Source organism: Aquarana catesbeiana, linkage group LG03 (genome assembly GCF_042186555.1).
Source record: "Aquarana catesbeiana isolate 2022-GZ linkage group LG03, ASM4218655v1, whole genome shotgun sequence".
Lineage (NCBI taxonomy): Eukaryota > Metazoa > Chordata > Amphibia > Anura > Ranidae > Aquarana > Aquarana catesbeiana.
The window spans coordinates 576,758,595-576,773,669 of NC_133326.1; the positions used below are offsets into that span (position 1 = coordinate 576,758,595).

Sequence of the window (15,075 nt, forward strand, 5' to 3'; positions counted from 1 at the left end):
AGTTTCTGTTATAAAATTTTGCAAATAAATAATTTCTCTTGATAAATTTTGACCAAAAATGATGCTGCTACATTTCTTTGGTAAAAATAACCCAAATCAGTGTTTATTTGGTGTTGGCAGTGATGGGTGACAGACAGATTTTTTTTACTGGGACACTGAAATGTGTATAGGGACAGGGGTATATTAGTGGTGCTTGGTGTACTTTGTGGGGTGATCTGTAACAGCTTTCTGTGTAAAATCATCCTCACACAGCGAGCTGTCACAGATCTGCAGATTCCCCCTCTTCCCCCCGCACTGAGCTCGGCGGGGAGACCCGTCACAGAGACACGCGTCTCCGTTTACATTAGGACGGCTGTGATTGGACACAGACCTCAGGTGATCGGGAGGGCCAATCACAGCGTCCATATCCCGATCTCTGCTCAGCTGGATCCTGTGATCAGAATAATCACATATAATATGGCCGCACTGCGAGCACTCGTTCTGAGGGACCTTCCTGAACGTCCACTCAGAACGAGGAAAGGACCACCCGACCGTTTATGTGCAGTTGCTGGGTGGGAAGTAGTTAAAGTGGCTGAACACCCTCACATTAACCCAATGACCTGAACAGCCTCAGATGATACACAGAGATGAAACAAATCCTTCTACATAGGTTTTACATGTTTATCTGCAGTCTTCTCTTCCCTACACCCCTTGAAAAGGGCAGATTATGTTAAAATCTTTCTTCATCTGTCAGCAGCAGAGAGGAGGGGGTGAAGGGGCTGCACGTTCACGGTGTAAGAGCCGATTGGAGGAAAGTAACACACCCCTCCACACAGCAGAAGAACTGTGTTCTGAATAGACAAGCTCCATGCTCATCTCCCTCCCCAACACAAATTTATTTCATTCCTTGGGAAAATTTCTCAGAAGTGAGCCATAAGAGGAAAGAAGCACCAGAGAGAAACAACACTTATGCCCAGTACACACAATCGGACATTCCAACAACAAAATCCATGGATTTTCTCCGACGGATGTTGGCTCAAACTTGTTTTGCATACACACGGTCGCACAAAGTTGTCGGAAAATCCAATCGTTCTGAACGTGGTGACGTAAAACACGTACGTCAGGACTATAAATAGGGCAGTAGCCAATAGCTTTCGTCTCTTAATTTATTCTGAGCATGCATGGCACTTTGTGCGTCGGAATTGTCCACACACGGTCGGAATTTACGCAAACGGATTTTGTTGTCAGAAAATTTTATAGCCTGCTCTCAGACTTTGTGTGTCGGAAATTCCGATGGAAAAAGTCCGATGGTGCCCACACACGGTCGGAATTTCCGACAACAAGCTCCGATCGCACATATTCCGTCGGAAAGTCCGACCGTGTGTACAGGGCATTAGAGCTTTGGAGATACAGAAACACTACAGATATATGTGCTTTGCTCAGATTCCATGACTGAATTTTAAAACAACCTTAAGGCTCCATTCACACTTGTACGACATCAAAGTCAAGCGACTTTGGAGTGCCACTTTCGATGGGTGAGCCTTGGATGCAACTTTGGCCAGTGATAATGGACAACTGTTGCACAACTGTTGCATGCAAAACATTCAGGTGCCACTTACGTGTGACTTTTGAGGATTAACATTGAAGTCTTTTGCCCTCAAGTCACATGTCGGACCAAATTGGTGCAACCAAAGTCGCATAGATATGAACAGTACTCATTGAAAAACATGGGGTGTGATTTTAATGTCCAAAGTTGCACGACAAGTTGCACAAGTGTGAATGTAGCCTAAAAAGGGACAAGTTAATCGGACACACAATTATTGTAACACTTACCGGAAAGTTTAAAAACTATATCAATATACAGATTTGTGACAGCTTACTGTATTTCAGGTAATGTAACTGGCATCCATGCTTAAAGCACATGTAAACCCCTGACATGAAATATGAACAAAGCATATCCCTCTATAGTGTGTATGTTAATTTGGAGTGCCAAGTGTCATTTCTGGCTGCTGCCTCATTCCTCTGCTATCTGTAGGAGTCACTTGTGACAAGTTTTCCCTGACACCTAAAGGTTAAAATAGTGGCAGGGGAAAGAGCTCCGGCGCACAGCCTGTGACTGACAGCCTCAGCTCTGTTGCTGTGTGCAGGGGGATGTGCCCCTTTCCTCCAATCCGCTCTCCTCACTGAGCTCTGCAGAGTGTCAATTATTAGTAAACATTATAGCAGCTAGTGTCAGGGAAGTGGAGGGGCAGGGAGCAGAAAATGAGAGGCACAAAAACGGTAGAGAGTTAGGGGGGGGGGGGTCAGATTTTAGGTGAATAGCTCTGATCAGAGCGGTTGGTTTGTTCAGCAGAGTCTGCTGAACAGTTCTGTTCTAAATTACCATGAGGTTATTGCAGAAGGAGCTATGGCAGGTTCATACAGCATATGGACCTGGCCAGCTGGAAGCAGTGCTGTAGGTCTGTACACCATATGGACCTGACAGCGAAAGGGTTAAAATCAGACTTTTCTACCACTTCAAATCTGTCATTTACAATAATACCAGGTGATCCTGCCAGGGTGGTGCAGGCATATCCCGTTATATGGACAATGCTCTGCCACTGTCAACCAATTGCGCTCCTGCGTTGTAATGCTGTCACATGGGCTTCCGATGGAGACTTTAAGTGGCCATTTAACAAACACACAATACACCACTGTTGTCACCATCAGGAACCCTGCCCTGAAAAATTCCATGCATTTCTCATAGAGTGCATATACCACCAGTATGGGCTGCAGGGGATCAGCAGCAAAACGATGAAAAAAAAAAAAAAGATGCCTCTTGCAGGGAAACGTGTTGGGTGGAGCCGATTTTTGCGAGGTCTGCGGCTGTGTGGAACATTTGTTTGCTTTGCTATTGATCTTTTTGTTACATGTAAATGCAAAGATAATTTAGTAAAAACTATGTTTTAATGTTCTGCACCATGAAGCCTCTTGCTTCTATTACCCCCTATGTATGAGAGAACCTACAGCGGCATGCTTTGTATGGATTCAGTGGACACACGAGATACATTGTAATAAGTGGAGCAGTAACCTTACACAGAGGGAGCGCCCTTAAAGGACCCAATGAGTGGAATATCTCTGGCGGCTGGAACCTGTGGGAGCAAGTTAGATCTCTATAACTTGAGATCCAAGCCTTCTGGTAAGAGGCGTGTGTTTATGTGGGGAAGACCCCTTGCTGAAGCATCATTTTTGTGAATCATTCTTCGTTAATAGAGCACAAATAATTGGACTTTTTTCTTTTTTCACTATGGACTGGATAAGTTTATATGGATTTTTATTTTGAATTTTTCCCCTTTATTGTTTGACATTCAGATTTTTTTTTAATGTCATTTATCAGTATATGACAAAAAAGTTGCAAACTTATATTTTATATAATTATTATTAAATAAATCACAGTGCTTTAGTAAACTAAATGTCAACCAGAGTTTACATATATTGAAAAAGTATTCATACGCCTTGAAATTTTCCACATTCTGTCATGTTACAACCAAAGACAAATGTATTTTTTGTGATAGACCAACACAAAGTGGCACATAATTGTGAAGTGGAAGAAAAATGATAAATGGTTTTAAAAATATTTCACAAATAAATATCTGAAAAGTGTGGCGTGCATTTGTATTCAGCCACCTTCACTCTGATACCCCTAATTAAAATCTAGTGCAACCAATTGCCTTCAGAAGTCACCTAATTAGTAAATAGAGTCCACCTGTGTGTAATTTAATCTCAGTATAAATACAGCTGTTCTGTGAAGCCCTCGGAGGTTTGTTAGAGAACCTTAGTGAACAAACAGCATCACAAAGGCCAAGGAACAGACCAGACAGGTCAGGGATAAAGTTGTGGAGGAGTTTAAAAGCAGAGTTGGGATATAAAACATATCCCAAGCTTTGAACATCTCACAGATCACTGTTCAATCCATCATCCGAAAATGGAAGTAGTATGGCACAACTGCAAACCTAAAAAGACATGGCTACCTAAACTGACAGGCTGGGCAAGGAGAACATTAATCAGAGAAGCAGCCAAAAGGCCCATGGTAACTCTGGAGGAGCTACAGAAATCCACATCTCAGGTGGGACAATCTGTCCACAGGACATTAGTTGTGCCCTCCACAAATCTGGCCTTTATTGAAGAGTGGCAAGAAGAAAGCCATTGTTGAAAAAAAGCCAATAAGAAGTCCCATTTGCAGTTTGCGAGAAGCCATGTGGGGGACACAAACATGTGGAAGAAGGTGTTCTGGTCAGATGAGACCCAGATGTGGCAAAAAAACTAACATGGCACATCACCCTGAACACACCATCCCCACCGTGAAACATGGCGGTGGCAGCATCATGTTGTGGGGATGCTTTTCTTCAGCAGGGACAGTGAAGTTGGTCAGAGTTGATGGGAAGATGGATGGAGCAAAATACAGGGCAATCTTAGAAGAAAACCTGTTAGAGTCTGCTAAAGATTTAAGACTGGGGCGGAGGTTCACTTTCCAGCAGGATAACAACCCTAAACATACAGCCAGAGCTACAATGGAATAGTTTAGATCAAAGCATATTCATGTGTTAGAATGGCCCAGTCAAAGTCCAGACCTAAAGTGACAATCTGTGGCAAGACTTGAAAATTGCTGATCACAGACGTTCTCCATCCAATCTGACAGATTGAGCTTTTTTGCAAAGAAGAATGGACAAAAATGTAAAAATGTCATTCTCTAGATCTGCAAAGCTGGTAAAGACATCCCAAAAAAGACTTGCAACTGTAACTGTAGTGAAAGGTGGTTCTACAAAATATTGACTCGGGGGCAGAATACAAATGTACACCACACTTTTCATGTATTTATTTGTAAAAGATTTTGAAAACCATTTATCATTTTCCTTCCACTTCACAATTATGTGTCACTTTGTGTTGGTCTATCACATAGAATCCCAACAACATACATTTACGTTTTTAGTTGTAACATGACAAAATGTGGAAAAATTTCAAGGGGTATGAATACTTTTTCAAAGCATTATACTTTAATGACTGCTGAAATAAAATGGTAGTCCGTTTTCAGGCAGGTCAGACCTGAGAGGGAGGAGTCATGGAGTACAGTCACCATGCATCACTACTGAACAGGGAACAGAGCCTGCATATATAAATTAACAAATATGGTCTCCCTCATGTACATATATATTTAGAAACTATAAATAACATAACAGACTGAGAAGATGCTGTACATTAAGCTGATCACATTTACTATATATATATATATATATATATATATATAAAGAAGTACATAGATTAAAGTTTCCCTGTTAGGAGACTGCTAATACTTTTTGGCCACTGACCTCTAGGAGCAAGGCCTGTTGTCCCCATTAAGCAAGCTTTACTAGCAGTAGGATGAGCAAGCTGAGCAAACAGCCTATTCAGATGTATTTGATGCTTTGTGATGTTCTAAATGTCACATTAATGTGCGTTGTATTAGTGCAGCCCAGATCTGCACTATTACTTCCAAAGCAGCGTACCACGACTCATTATTATGATACAGGATTTATATAGTGCCAAAAGTTTACTCAGCTCTTTACAATATTAAGTGGGACAGTACAATTACAATACAGGAGTAGAAGGGTCCTGCCTACAATCTAAAAAGGGAGGGGGCGGTAACTCATAGTAGTGCTTCACTGTGTGTTGTGATGTGTTGCAATGCAGGGGAGTTGGTTTAATGTTATGGGGAGCCATTCAAAATTAAAGTGGAATTAAACTCTGCATTTTGTTTTTGCTTTTAAATGGGACCCAGGAGGTGTTAGCTATAATGTACTAGTACGCACAGCACAATAGAACATTACAGCAGACTTACATGCCCAGCATTCTCTCCAGCGCTATACTATCAGCACTCCCATCTTTACCTAATCTCTTCCAATTCTTCAGCCGCTTGATTGGCCGGGTCGTGACATCACTCCTGCGCATGCACACAGAAGTCACATCATGGCACAGAGAGGTGCCTTAAATGTAAGTTGAGCTCAGTATACATTGATGCTGACTGGCGGAGAGAAGCATTTATAACATATAGACCAATAGGGTCTCTTCTGTCATAAAAATACTGCCTGTTGGCTTTTTTTTGTTTGTTTTCAAGTTCAAATCCACTTTAAGGGCACTGTGTGTTATGGCAACACATAAGTGTGAATGGGCCCTAAGCCAAAAAAAAAAAAAACTGTAAGCACAGTGGATTAATGGTTAGCAATGGGGTTCACTGTTTGATTCCCACCCAAGTCACTATATGCATGGAGTTTGTTTGGGTTTTCTCCAAGTACTCCAGTTTCCACCCATGCACCAAAGACATGCTGATAAGTTAACTGGATCCTGTGTAAATTGGCCCTAGTATGTGTGTGCCGGGCCAAAAAAAAATGCTTTCTCCTAAAACACTCCACTGAGTGACTAATGCAGCTCTGGTACTCATTTCAAACATATGGCCACAGAAAAAAAATAAGGCTTCAAGATCTGACATGCACCAAAGATGACAAGGACCTTGTGGTTATTGGGATGGGAGCATCCAGAGCTCTGTTCTGAATAAGCTGTGCTGTCAATCAGCACGATGGACAGGAGGGGGGGGGGGGGGGGGGGGGGACTGGGAACGGACTATTTTTCTGGCATTGCAAGTCCTGGATGGCAAATGAATCCCTCTGATTACATGGTAAAGTGATAAAAACATGGATTGTATTTAGTCATTTCCAATAGCGCCTTATTAAAAATCAATAAGCATTTTCCCTAAATTATAGTTCTTTAAAATGAAGGTTGTGATACTGATTTACTGAAATGCATACAAGACATCAGTCCGGATTCCTCCACTGAGTATCATTGTGAATCTTATTTTATGTTATAAACGTTTCAGCAGCAATATAGTCACACTAAAGAAAATATCAATATTCCCAACGTAATTGCCCCATAATTGGAATTTATAATACACCTGAGCCAATTGTAATTTGCCTGAAGACAGCTGGGATTTTGGCCTACGCCATACTTAAAACCTCAGGTGAAGCCAATGAGCCTTGAGGCATGATAATATTGGATTTTATCCATAGAAACCCTATAATTAGGTACCAAATAAATCAATACCTCCACATTTTTACAATACTGACCTCCGCATTCAGAGCAAGATTTAAAGTTTGTATTGACAGGCAAGGAATACTTAAAGTGCCGTAACTATGGTAACAGGCAAGGGCCAATCGGAGCACGCCATGGTGTTAAATGTAATGTTTGTAACTCTCAAGGAGGCTGGAAATTGACTTGTCAAGCTTTGTTGTGAAGCAGAGTCCATTATCACGCTGATTTATAATTCTCTTCTACTCAAGACAATGTGCAAAGGCAATATAATAACCCCAATTTAAGGCGTCATTTTATTCCTAAGCGCACAGGGCCCTCTGGGACAAAATACAGACAGGTGTCAGGAACAGAGAAAATGTTTCCAAGAGAATGATTGGCTGCTGCGTGCATCAATAACAACAGTTCTGCTTTTGTGCATGAGGTTTAAAGTAAAACTCTTGAAAAAAAACTTTCCTAGTTTTGGATTGAGCAGGCAAAGTTTTAGAACCCGTCAGGCTCGATTTCAGTCTGTTTTACCATTGGGGAGATTTCCTGACACCTTCTCACCCTCTCTCTCTCATTCTCCCTCTCTCTCTCATTCTCCCTCTCCCCCCTCTCCCTCCCTCTCCCTGTGACAAAAACAAAAGTGAGGGGAAATCCCACCTTTGACAGTTATCTCTAGAACAGTCGTCCCCACTAGAAGATTTTCCCTCTATTCCTGTTCTGGTGACAACTGTAAAATTTTGCAATTCCCATCAGTTCCTGTCCGGGATTGCTATAGGTACCCACACTTTGTAGGTCACCCGCTAACCTTGGTGGGGTGAAGTTTGTATCTTTATACAGAGAAATTTGCTATATAGGATGTAGAAACAAAAACACTTTATACCTTCAGGTCTGGCTTTAGGTTTCTTCAGCCCACCATCTTGCATCAGTTCAAATGAAAAGGAAATATTGTGAACCTGCAGAATAAAAAAAAACAAAAAAAAACAAAAAAAAAAAAAAACACGTTTATATAGGTGTATATCTACATCTATCTATATTGATCAATATTTTCCTACCAAGCGCTACTTTTTTCCTAACTCACTGCACCAAACCGTATAGTACTGAGGTACCATGCGATTTGGTGTCCACAAAGACGCACTGTTTGCAAAATGCATGTGGGGGTGCCATTAACAATTCACTGGCAACTCCCAAGGGCAGTGCTCCATCTGCAGTGCGGGGAAGGTGGCTTTCCCACACTGCATTTTGGTGTGAACCGGCCCTCCATCAATATCAGCCAATCTCTATGAATATTGGTCAATCTCCATTAATAGGCAGCCCCCCCCCGAATCAATACCCATCTTCCTTTCTATCAATATTGGTTAAAGTATTACTAAACCCAGGGCCCTGCATTCACTATATCTGATCTCCCACAGTACACAGAACATGGAAATGCAATTTTAGTACTTATAAACCGCTAAATACCTTTTCTCATCAGCAGTCTTGTGACTTCTATCAGTGTTTGGTTAAAGCTTGTAGGAGGAGTCTTCATTCTCCCCTAATTGTCCTATGGAGGCTGCAGGACCCCTGACCCTCTGTCTGGACAGTGCTGATCACATGCACCCTCCCAAGAGAAAAAAAAAAACATCCCAAAAAACAAAAGAACACAACTATCTAGCAATACACACTAAACTGAGCATGTGCAGATTGCCCCCGAGGCTCTGTAGTATCAGCAGATAGATTGTGGGCAGTGGAAGACGGGGAGGATCAGAGAAGACAGGATCAAACAGCCTTTTTACAGTATAACAAGCATGCTTTACTGCATATACAGACTTATTTTACTGTTGTGGGTTGAGTTAACACTTTGGTCTCTATCAGTAGCCATCTCCCCCCTCTATCAATGTCTGCCTCCACCCCCCATTGATATCTACCTTCCCCCTCTATCAATATTTTTAAATATATAATAAATGTAGATATTCCTTTCATCATCTATCAGTTTACAAATAGACATACACATACTGAATCTATAGTTCTACACACATTATAGATCTAATATATAGTCCTGCACACATTCATATATGAAGGCATGTCTATGCATCTCATACTAGAACTTACCTTTTGCTCAAATCCCTCTGGTGTTAGATAGAAGTTGTGCAGAGGGACAAAATAGTTCTCCAGAAGTCCCATCAAAAGGACCAGGTAAACTCCATCTGCAAACTGACAGGACAGACGGAATAAGTCAGGGTGCAAAAGTAATACAGCATAAAGAATAGTCTTTTTTTTTCCCCTAGGTTTGTCAAAGACTAAAAAGGGTAGTGTAGTGTATTTTCTGTGAATGCAGATTTTGAGTTATTATGGCCATTTGTTTCATTTCTTTTTTAATCTACTCATTAAATAAAAGCTTGTTCTTCCATATTCTTCTGATTGTATTAACTATAGAGATTTGTAGATCTCTCAATGGCTCAGTGCAATCACACCGAGTAATCCATTACTGTTAAGATAAGCCATCTGCCACACACGGACTATGGTGGTTTCAGTGGGTCAGCCTACTCATTGACTTCTATTGTGAGAAGGTGCAGTAAAAGAATAATCTCCGTGTAGCACTGTCTGCCCCAACTTACCTGAGACTCCAACTCTGTCACCTCCAGGTTCAGCTTGTTCAGATGTTTATTCACAAAAGTGATCAGTGACTGCAAAACAATCAAAACACACAACTGTTCAATCGATGCCTTCATTGTGGAGGAGTACGCTGTAGTCTTGGAAGGAAGGGGAGTTCTTTACCTTTTTAACAACGCTCAGTTTATCGGGGGCGTGGTCAAACAGAGTGTCAAAGGCGTCCCGCTCTGGTCAGAGAGGAAGAATGGGAGATGTGAGATTCTTATCTGTACTCCTTGCAACGTTTAAACAAAAGGTTTCTGAAAACACAACCTGAGAGGGCAAATTACCATAATAAAAAGTGTTCTGATTTATACAAAAAAGAAATTAAAAGTGTAGTGTCACTTTTGCAGCCAAATTTTAGAAAATCCCACTACATGTTGCTTATGTATTCCCATTCACACAGCATACCTAAGTTTTATGAGCAATCGGTGATAATGACCAGTGCCACGTATAACACAGCCCAACCACCTGGTCACTTATTCATAAAGAGTAAAAGCTTACAATGTTGTAGCGCTATCAGAGCTGCACGATTAATCGTAAAAAAAAAAAAATCGTGATCTCAATTCAACCCCCCCCCTCACGATCTTAATCCAGCATCTCCAAGATTCAGTGCAGAGCTGTTTTCTGCTCACAGCTGACCAAAAATTTAAAAAAAAAAAAAAAAAAAAGGCAGTCTGCCAAGTTTATCACATTGCTCAGCGTGGAGATAAAAATAGACATTGTATCGCTTGGTTCTTTTAGATCAAAGGGATGAAATTCGTAAATGAGGGCAGTTTAACCCTTTCGCCGCCAGGTCCGTACGCAAGATAAAGTTACACCCAACGTAAAATAATCCCCCCCCCAAAAAATTGGGACGTAAACACATGCGTCGGGACGCCTACGTGTGAAAACTTTGATTGCCGCACATGGCGGAGTGAGAGCAATAATTCTAAGGCCCCTTTCACACTGGGGCGGTGGGGGCGTCGGCAGTAAAACAGCGCTATTTTTAGCGCCGGTTTACCGTCGTTTTAACCCCTGCTAGCAGCCGAAAAAGGGTTAAAACCATCAGCAAAGTGCCGCTACAGCTGCCGAATTGATTTCAATGGGCAGGAGCGGTGTATTCACCGCTCCAAAGATGCTGTTTGCAGGAGTTTTTTTTCCCTCCTGCCAGTGCACCGCTCCAGTGTGAAAACCCTCGGGCTTTCACACTGGAGACACAGCAGCGGCAGTTTTGGGTCAGTTTGCAGGCGCTATTTTAAGCGCAATAGCGCCTGCAAACCGCCCCAGTGTGAAAGGGGCCTAACACAAGGGCCTAACACAAGACCTCCTCCGTAACACTAAATCGATACCTATAAGAGGCTTTGCCATGTTGGGTATCCATTTACTCAGTGCAACCTCATCTTTTATATTTTACACCAAATTTGGGTAATTTATTGCGATCATTAGCCCTAAAATTCAAGTTAGTGTGTTTTTTTACTGAAATTTTGCGTTTTCTAGACCTTTGCGGTAATATCGTGTGACATAAAAATTTGGAACTACCACTATTTTAGTCTCTAAGGAATCTGCGTTCAGAAAGTATATAATATTTGTGGATTTTGTGTAATCTTCAGGCCTAAAATGATTTTTTAAACGTGCGCAAACACGGCTCTGGCAGCGAAAGGGTTAACCACTTAAAGACGATGACATTTGTTGTTTACAAGTTCAAATCAGTATTTTTTGCTAGAAAATTACTTAGAACCCCCAAACATTATATTTTTTTTAGTAGATACCCTGGAGAATAAAATGGCAGTCATTGCAATATTTTATGTCGCACTGTATTTGTCTTTCAAAAGCAATATTTTGGGGAAAAAAAAAAATACACTTCAATGAATAATAAAAAAAAAAAAAAAAAAAAAAAAACAGTAAAGTTAGCCCAATTTTTTGGTAGAATGTGAAAAATTATGTTACATCGAGAATCGTGATATTTATTCTAAGCAAAAAAATAGCGATTCTCATTTTATCCAGAATTGTGCAGTTCTAAACTTTATGTCAGGGATAGTGAATTAAAATTCAAGGAGGTCCGGTGAAAATATTCCGGCCGAGGTCCGAATCACAAGCCTGTGCCATGAAAGATTGTACAGGTCTTCCTTTCCTTTTTTTTTTTGGGGGGGGGGGCAAGCCGCACTTTTCTTACGGTTTCCTCCACACACTCTGGTAATACTCTGTACATATTAACGTCCCCAATAGTGTTTCCCCTTACATCAGATGCCCTTACCAGAGTAATTCATTACATTGGGTGCCCCCGTCAGACTACCCCATAAATTAGTTGCCACCATCAGAGTACCCCCTTACATCAGGTTTCTTCATCAAAAGGCCCCCTTACATCTTGTGTCTCCCATCAGTGTGCCCCCCTTACATAATTTGTCCCCATCAGAGTGCCCCCTTACATTAGGTGTCATCATTAGAGTGCCCCTTTACATCAGATGTCCCCATTAAAAGTGCCACCTTACATCAGGTTTCCCCATCACATCAGGTGTCCCCATCAGAGTGCCTCCTTAACATAATATGTGCCCATGAGTGTGCCCATCAGCATGCCCCTTATTTTATGTTATATATATATTTGTGTATTTATTTTACATTTAATGTATTCATTTATTAGTAGTATTATTATTAACACCATAACAAAAAAAAAAACACACGAATGTCAGGAAGCTAGTTCAGCTAATACGAATTCTCATACAGCTAATGCAAATTCTTCTGCAGCTACTGCTCATTCCATACAGCTAATGCTCATGCACGTGTAGCAGCACACAGGCGACCTCAGGCTTATATCCAGTGTGTACTGACACTTAGGCGCCTCCTGACCACCCCTGTTGTCTTACTGTGTATGACCCCAGCTCACCTTGATTATGTCCGTGACTGTGGCAGTCACCTACTATCAAGCTACTGGCACCCGTGCTTCTTTGAGCCTTTTACCTCTGTCACCACCATCAGGGATGCTCGAACCAGAGCCGCAAGGGAAGCCCTCTCGCCAACTTGGCCTCCAACCAAGGTACGCGACACCCTAACCCCTAATCCTAATGCCCTGTACACACTGTTGGATTTTCCGATGGAAAATGTGTGATAGGACCTTGTTGTCGGAAATTCCGACCGTGTGTAGGCTCCATTACACAATTTCCATTGGAATTTCGACACACAAAGTTTGAGAGCTTGCTATAAAATTTTCCAACAACAAAATCCATTGTTGGAAATTCCGATCGTGTGTACACAAATCCGACGCACAAAGTGCCACGCATGCTCAGAATAAATTAAGAGACGAAAGCTATTGGCTACTGCCCCGTTTATAGTCCTGACGTACGTGTTTTACATCACCGCGTTCAGAATGATCGGATTTTCCGACAACTTTGTGTGACTGTGTGTATGCAAGACAAGTTTGAGCCAACATCTGTCGGAAAAAATCCATGGATTTTGTTGTCGGAATGTCCGATCAATGTCCGACCATGTGTACAGGGCATAACTCTAACCCCTTACCTTCCAAAAAAAAAATAAATAAAATGAATAATAATTAAAAAATAAATAAAAGCTAAAAAAGGGAAAAGCTAAAAAAGCTGAAATACCTAGCAACAAATGATGCAACAGATGATAGTTTTCTCGATTGTCTAATAAAAAAATGGTAAAGCTCAAAAACAAACACAAGTTGTGCATAAAAATGCTTAAGAAAAAAAAAAAAAAAAAAAAAACTGCGCTGGTGAAACAACTAGAAAAAAAAAAGCTGCAACTCAAAAGTGAAATACACACCAAACAAGTAAAAAAGCAAAAAGGAAGTTGTGCTATTAGATGAGATAAACAGATTAATGTGATGTGACGAACAAATAATCCTATAAAACAAATAAATTGATAAAAAAAAACCTACAGTGATGAACTGGTACAAGTTGATCAAAAAATAAAAAAATCAAACAAAGTGACATACTATAAAAATGATTAATCCTGTATGGTGACAGATACAAAAAAACCTGTAAAGTAAAACAAAGGCAAACAGTCCAAAGTCATAAAAATGCGCCAAAACGCGTGATAAAAAAACCAGAAAACTCTCAGACACTATGCTCAGGTGTAAATGCAGCCTCAAAAAGTAAAACAGTGCTTTTATCTACTTGGATTAAATCAGGACGCGTTAGATCTGGTCTTTTTTTTTTGTTTTGTGATTTGTGTTTTTTTTGTAGAAATTTCCTATCATCCCCTGTCACTGGCAGAGAACAGAAGGCAAATCGCTCAAAAGAAAACAAAAAAAAAAACAAAAAAAAAAACAAAAAAAAAAAAAAAAACCCACAAAAGTATAATAAAAAAACCATAAAACATGTATTATTGCTCTCTGTCCCCCTATTTACACCATGCAAATATCACCAGGATAGGAAATGGGGGGGGGGGGATCTTTACTAAACTGACACAAAGAGCAGCAGAAACGTTCCACACAGCTATATAGAGTCTGTTGTTGCGACATCTCAGAATAGTTGCAACTACATTTTATCCATTGACCTTCATAATAAAATTTGATGTGCACAGCTATACACACACAAAATTAATCGACATGCCTGTTTACATGTGCATGCGTGTATTTTTCAAACAGGCGTCACAACAATAGCTAAAATGTTACTCTGTATGGCTGGTATGCCCTAACATACAGCTGTAAAACAACTTTAAGAAATGTTCACAATAAATATAATACATACCAAATTTCCCCATCATCAACCTAGGGGGGAAAAAAAAAAAAAGCATCATTAGTTCTGGGCCATCCAAAAGACGCTTACCATTTATACAAAAAGATGCAAGTGTTGCGGTTTAACTTTACAATGTATTAAAGTGTGTGTAAAGGTTTCTTTAATACTAATTGCTTATTCAGCTTCAATAAACCAGTACATTTTATTTAAATAGAATAACAACAGTAATTACATAAAGTGAAACATACATATTTATAATAAATATATATATATATATATATATATATATACATACATACATATATATATATATATATATATATATATACATATATACATACATACATACATACATATACATACACATACATACATAACAATAAATAAATTGTTTTATTATTATTTTATTTTTTACACTTTCTTTTGTTCAGCCAGCAGGCAACAGCTCCAAACAGATGCCTCATTCCAAGCCAATCTGCATGGATGAGGGAATCCCAATCGACTTTCGACAAGATGGGTGGTACTGACAAGTGGCGTATGGTAGCCATAAAGTGTATTTTCACCAAACTGGGATAACACCTACTTTACAATTTGTTACATGCTCTTACTTATACAGCAAAACTTAAATATTAAAAAACTTCCACTTACCATTTTAAAATGTTCTTTTCTGATGACCCCAGCACTAAAAAAATCCTACTTAGATCTCTAT

General features: G+C 40.2%; 1 protein-coding gene across 3 annotated transcripts in view; it reads right to left on the bottom strand.

Moving 5' to 3' along the window:
- The window catches only part of PARVB (parvin beta), a 64,594-nt gene that overhangs the window by 6,810 nt on the left and 42,709 nt on the right, over positions 1–15,075 (bottom strand). For all 3 annotated transcript variants that reach the window (XM_073621940.1, XM_073621943.1, XM_073621941.1), the window contains exons 8-12: positions 14,379–14,398; positions 9,817–9,878; positions 9,657–9,725; positions 9,151–9,252; positions 7,943–8,015 (exon numbers count right to left, since the gene is read on the bottom strand). In XM_073621940.1, the coding sequence (XP_073478041.1) occupies positions 7,943–8,015; positions 9,151–9,252; positions 9,657–9,725; positions 9,817–9,878; positions 14,379–14,398 (326 nt within the window). The remainder of the gene's footprint in view (positions 1–7,942; positions 8,016–9,150; positions 9,253–9,656; positions 9,726–9,816; positions 9,879–14,378; positions 14,399–15,075) is intronic.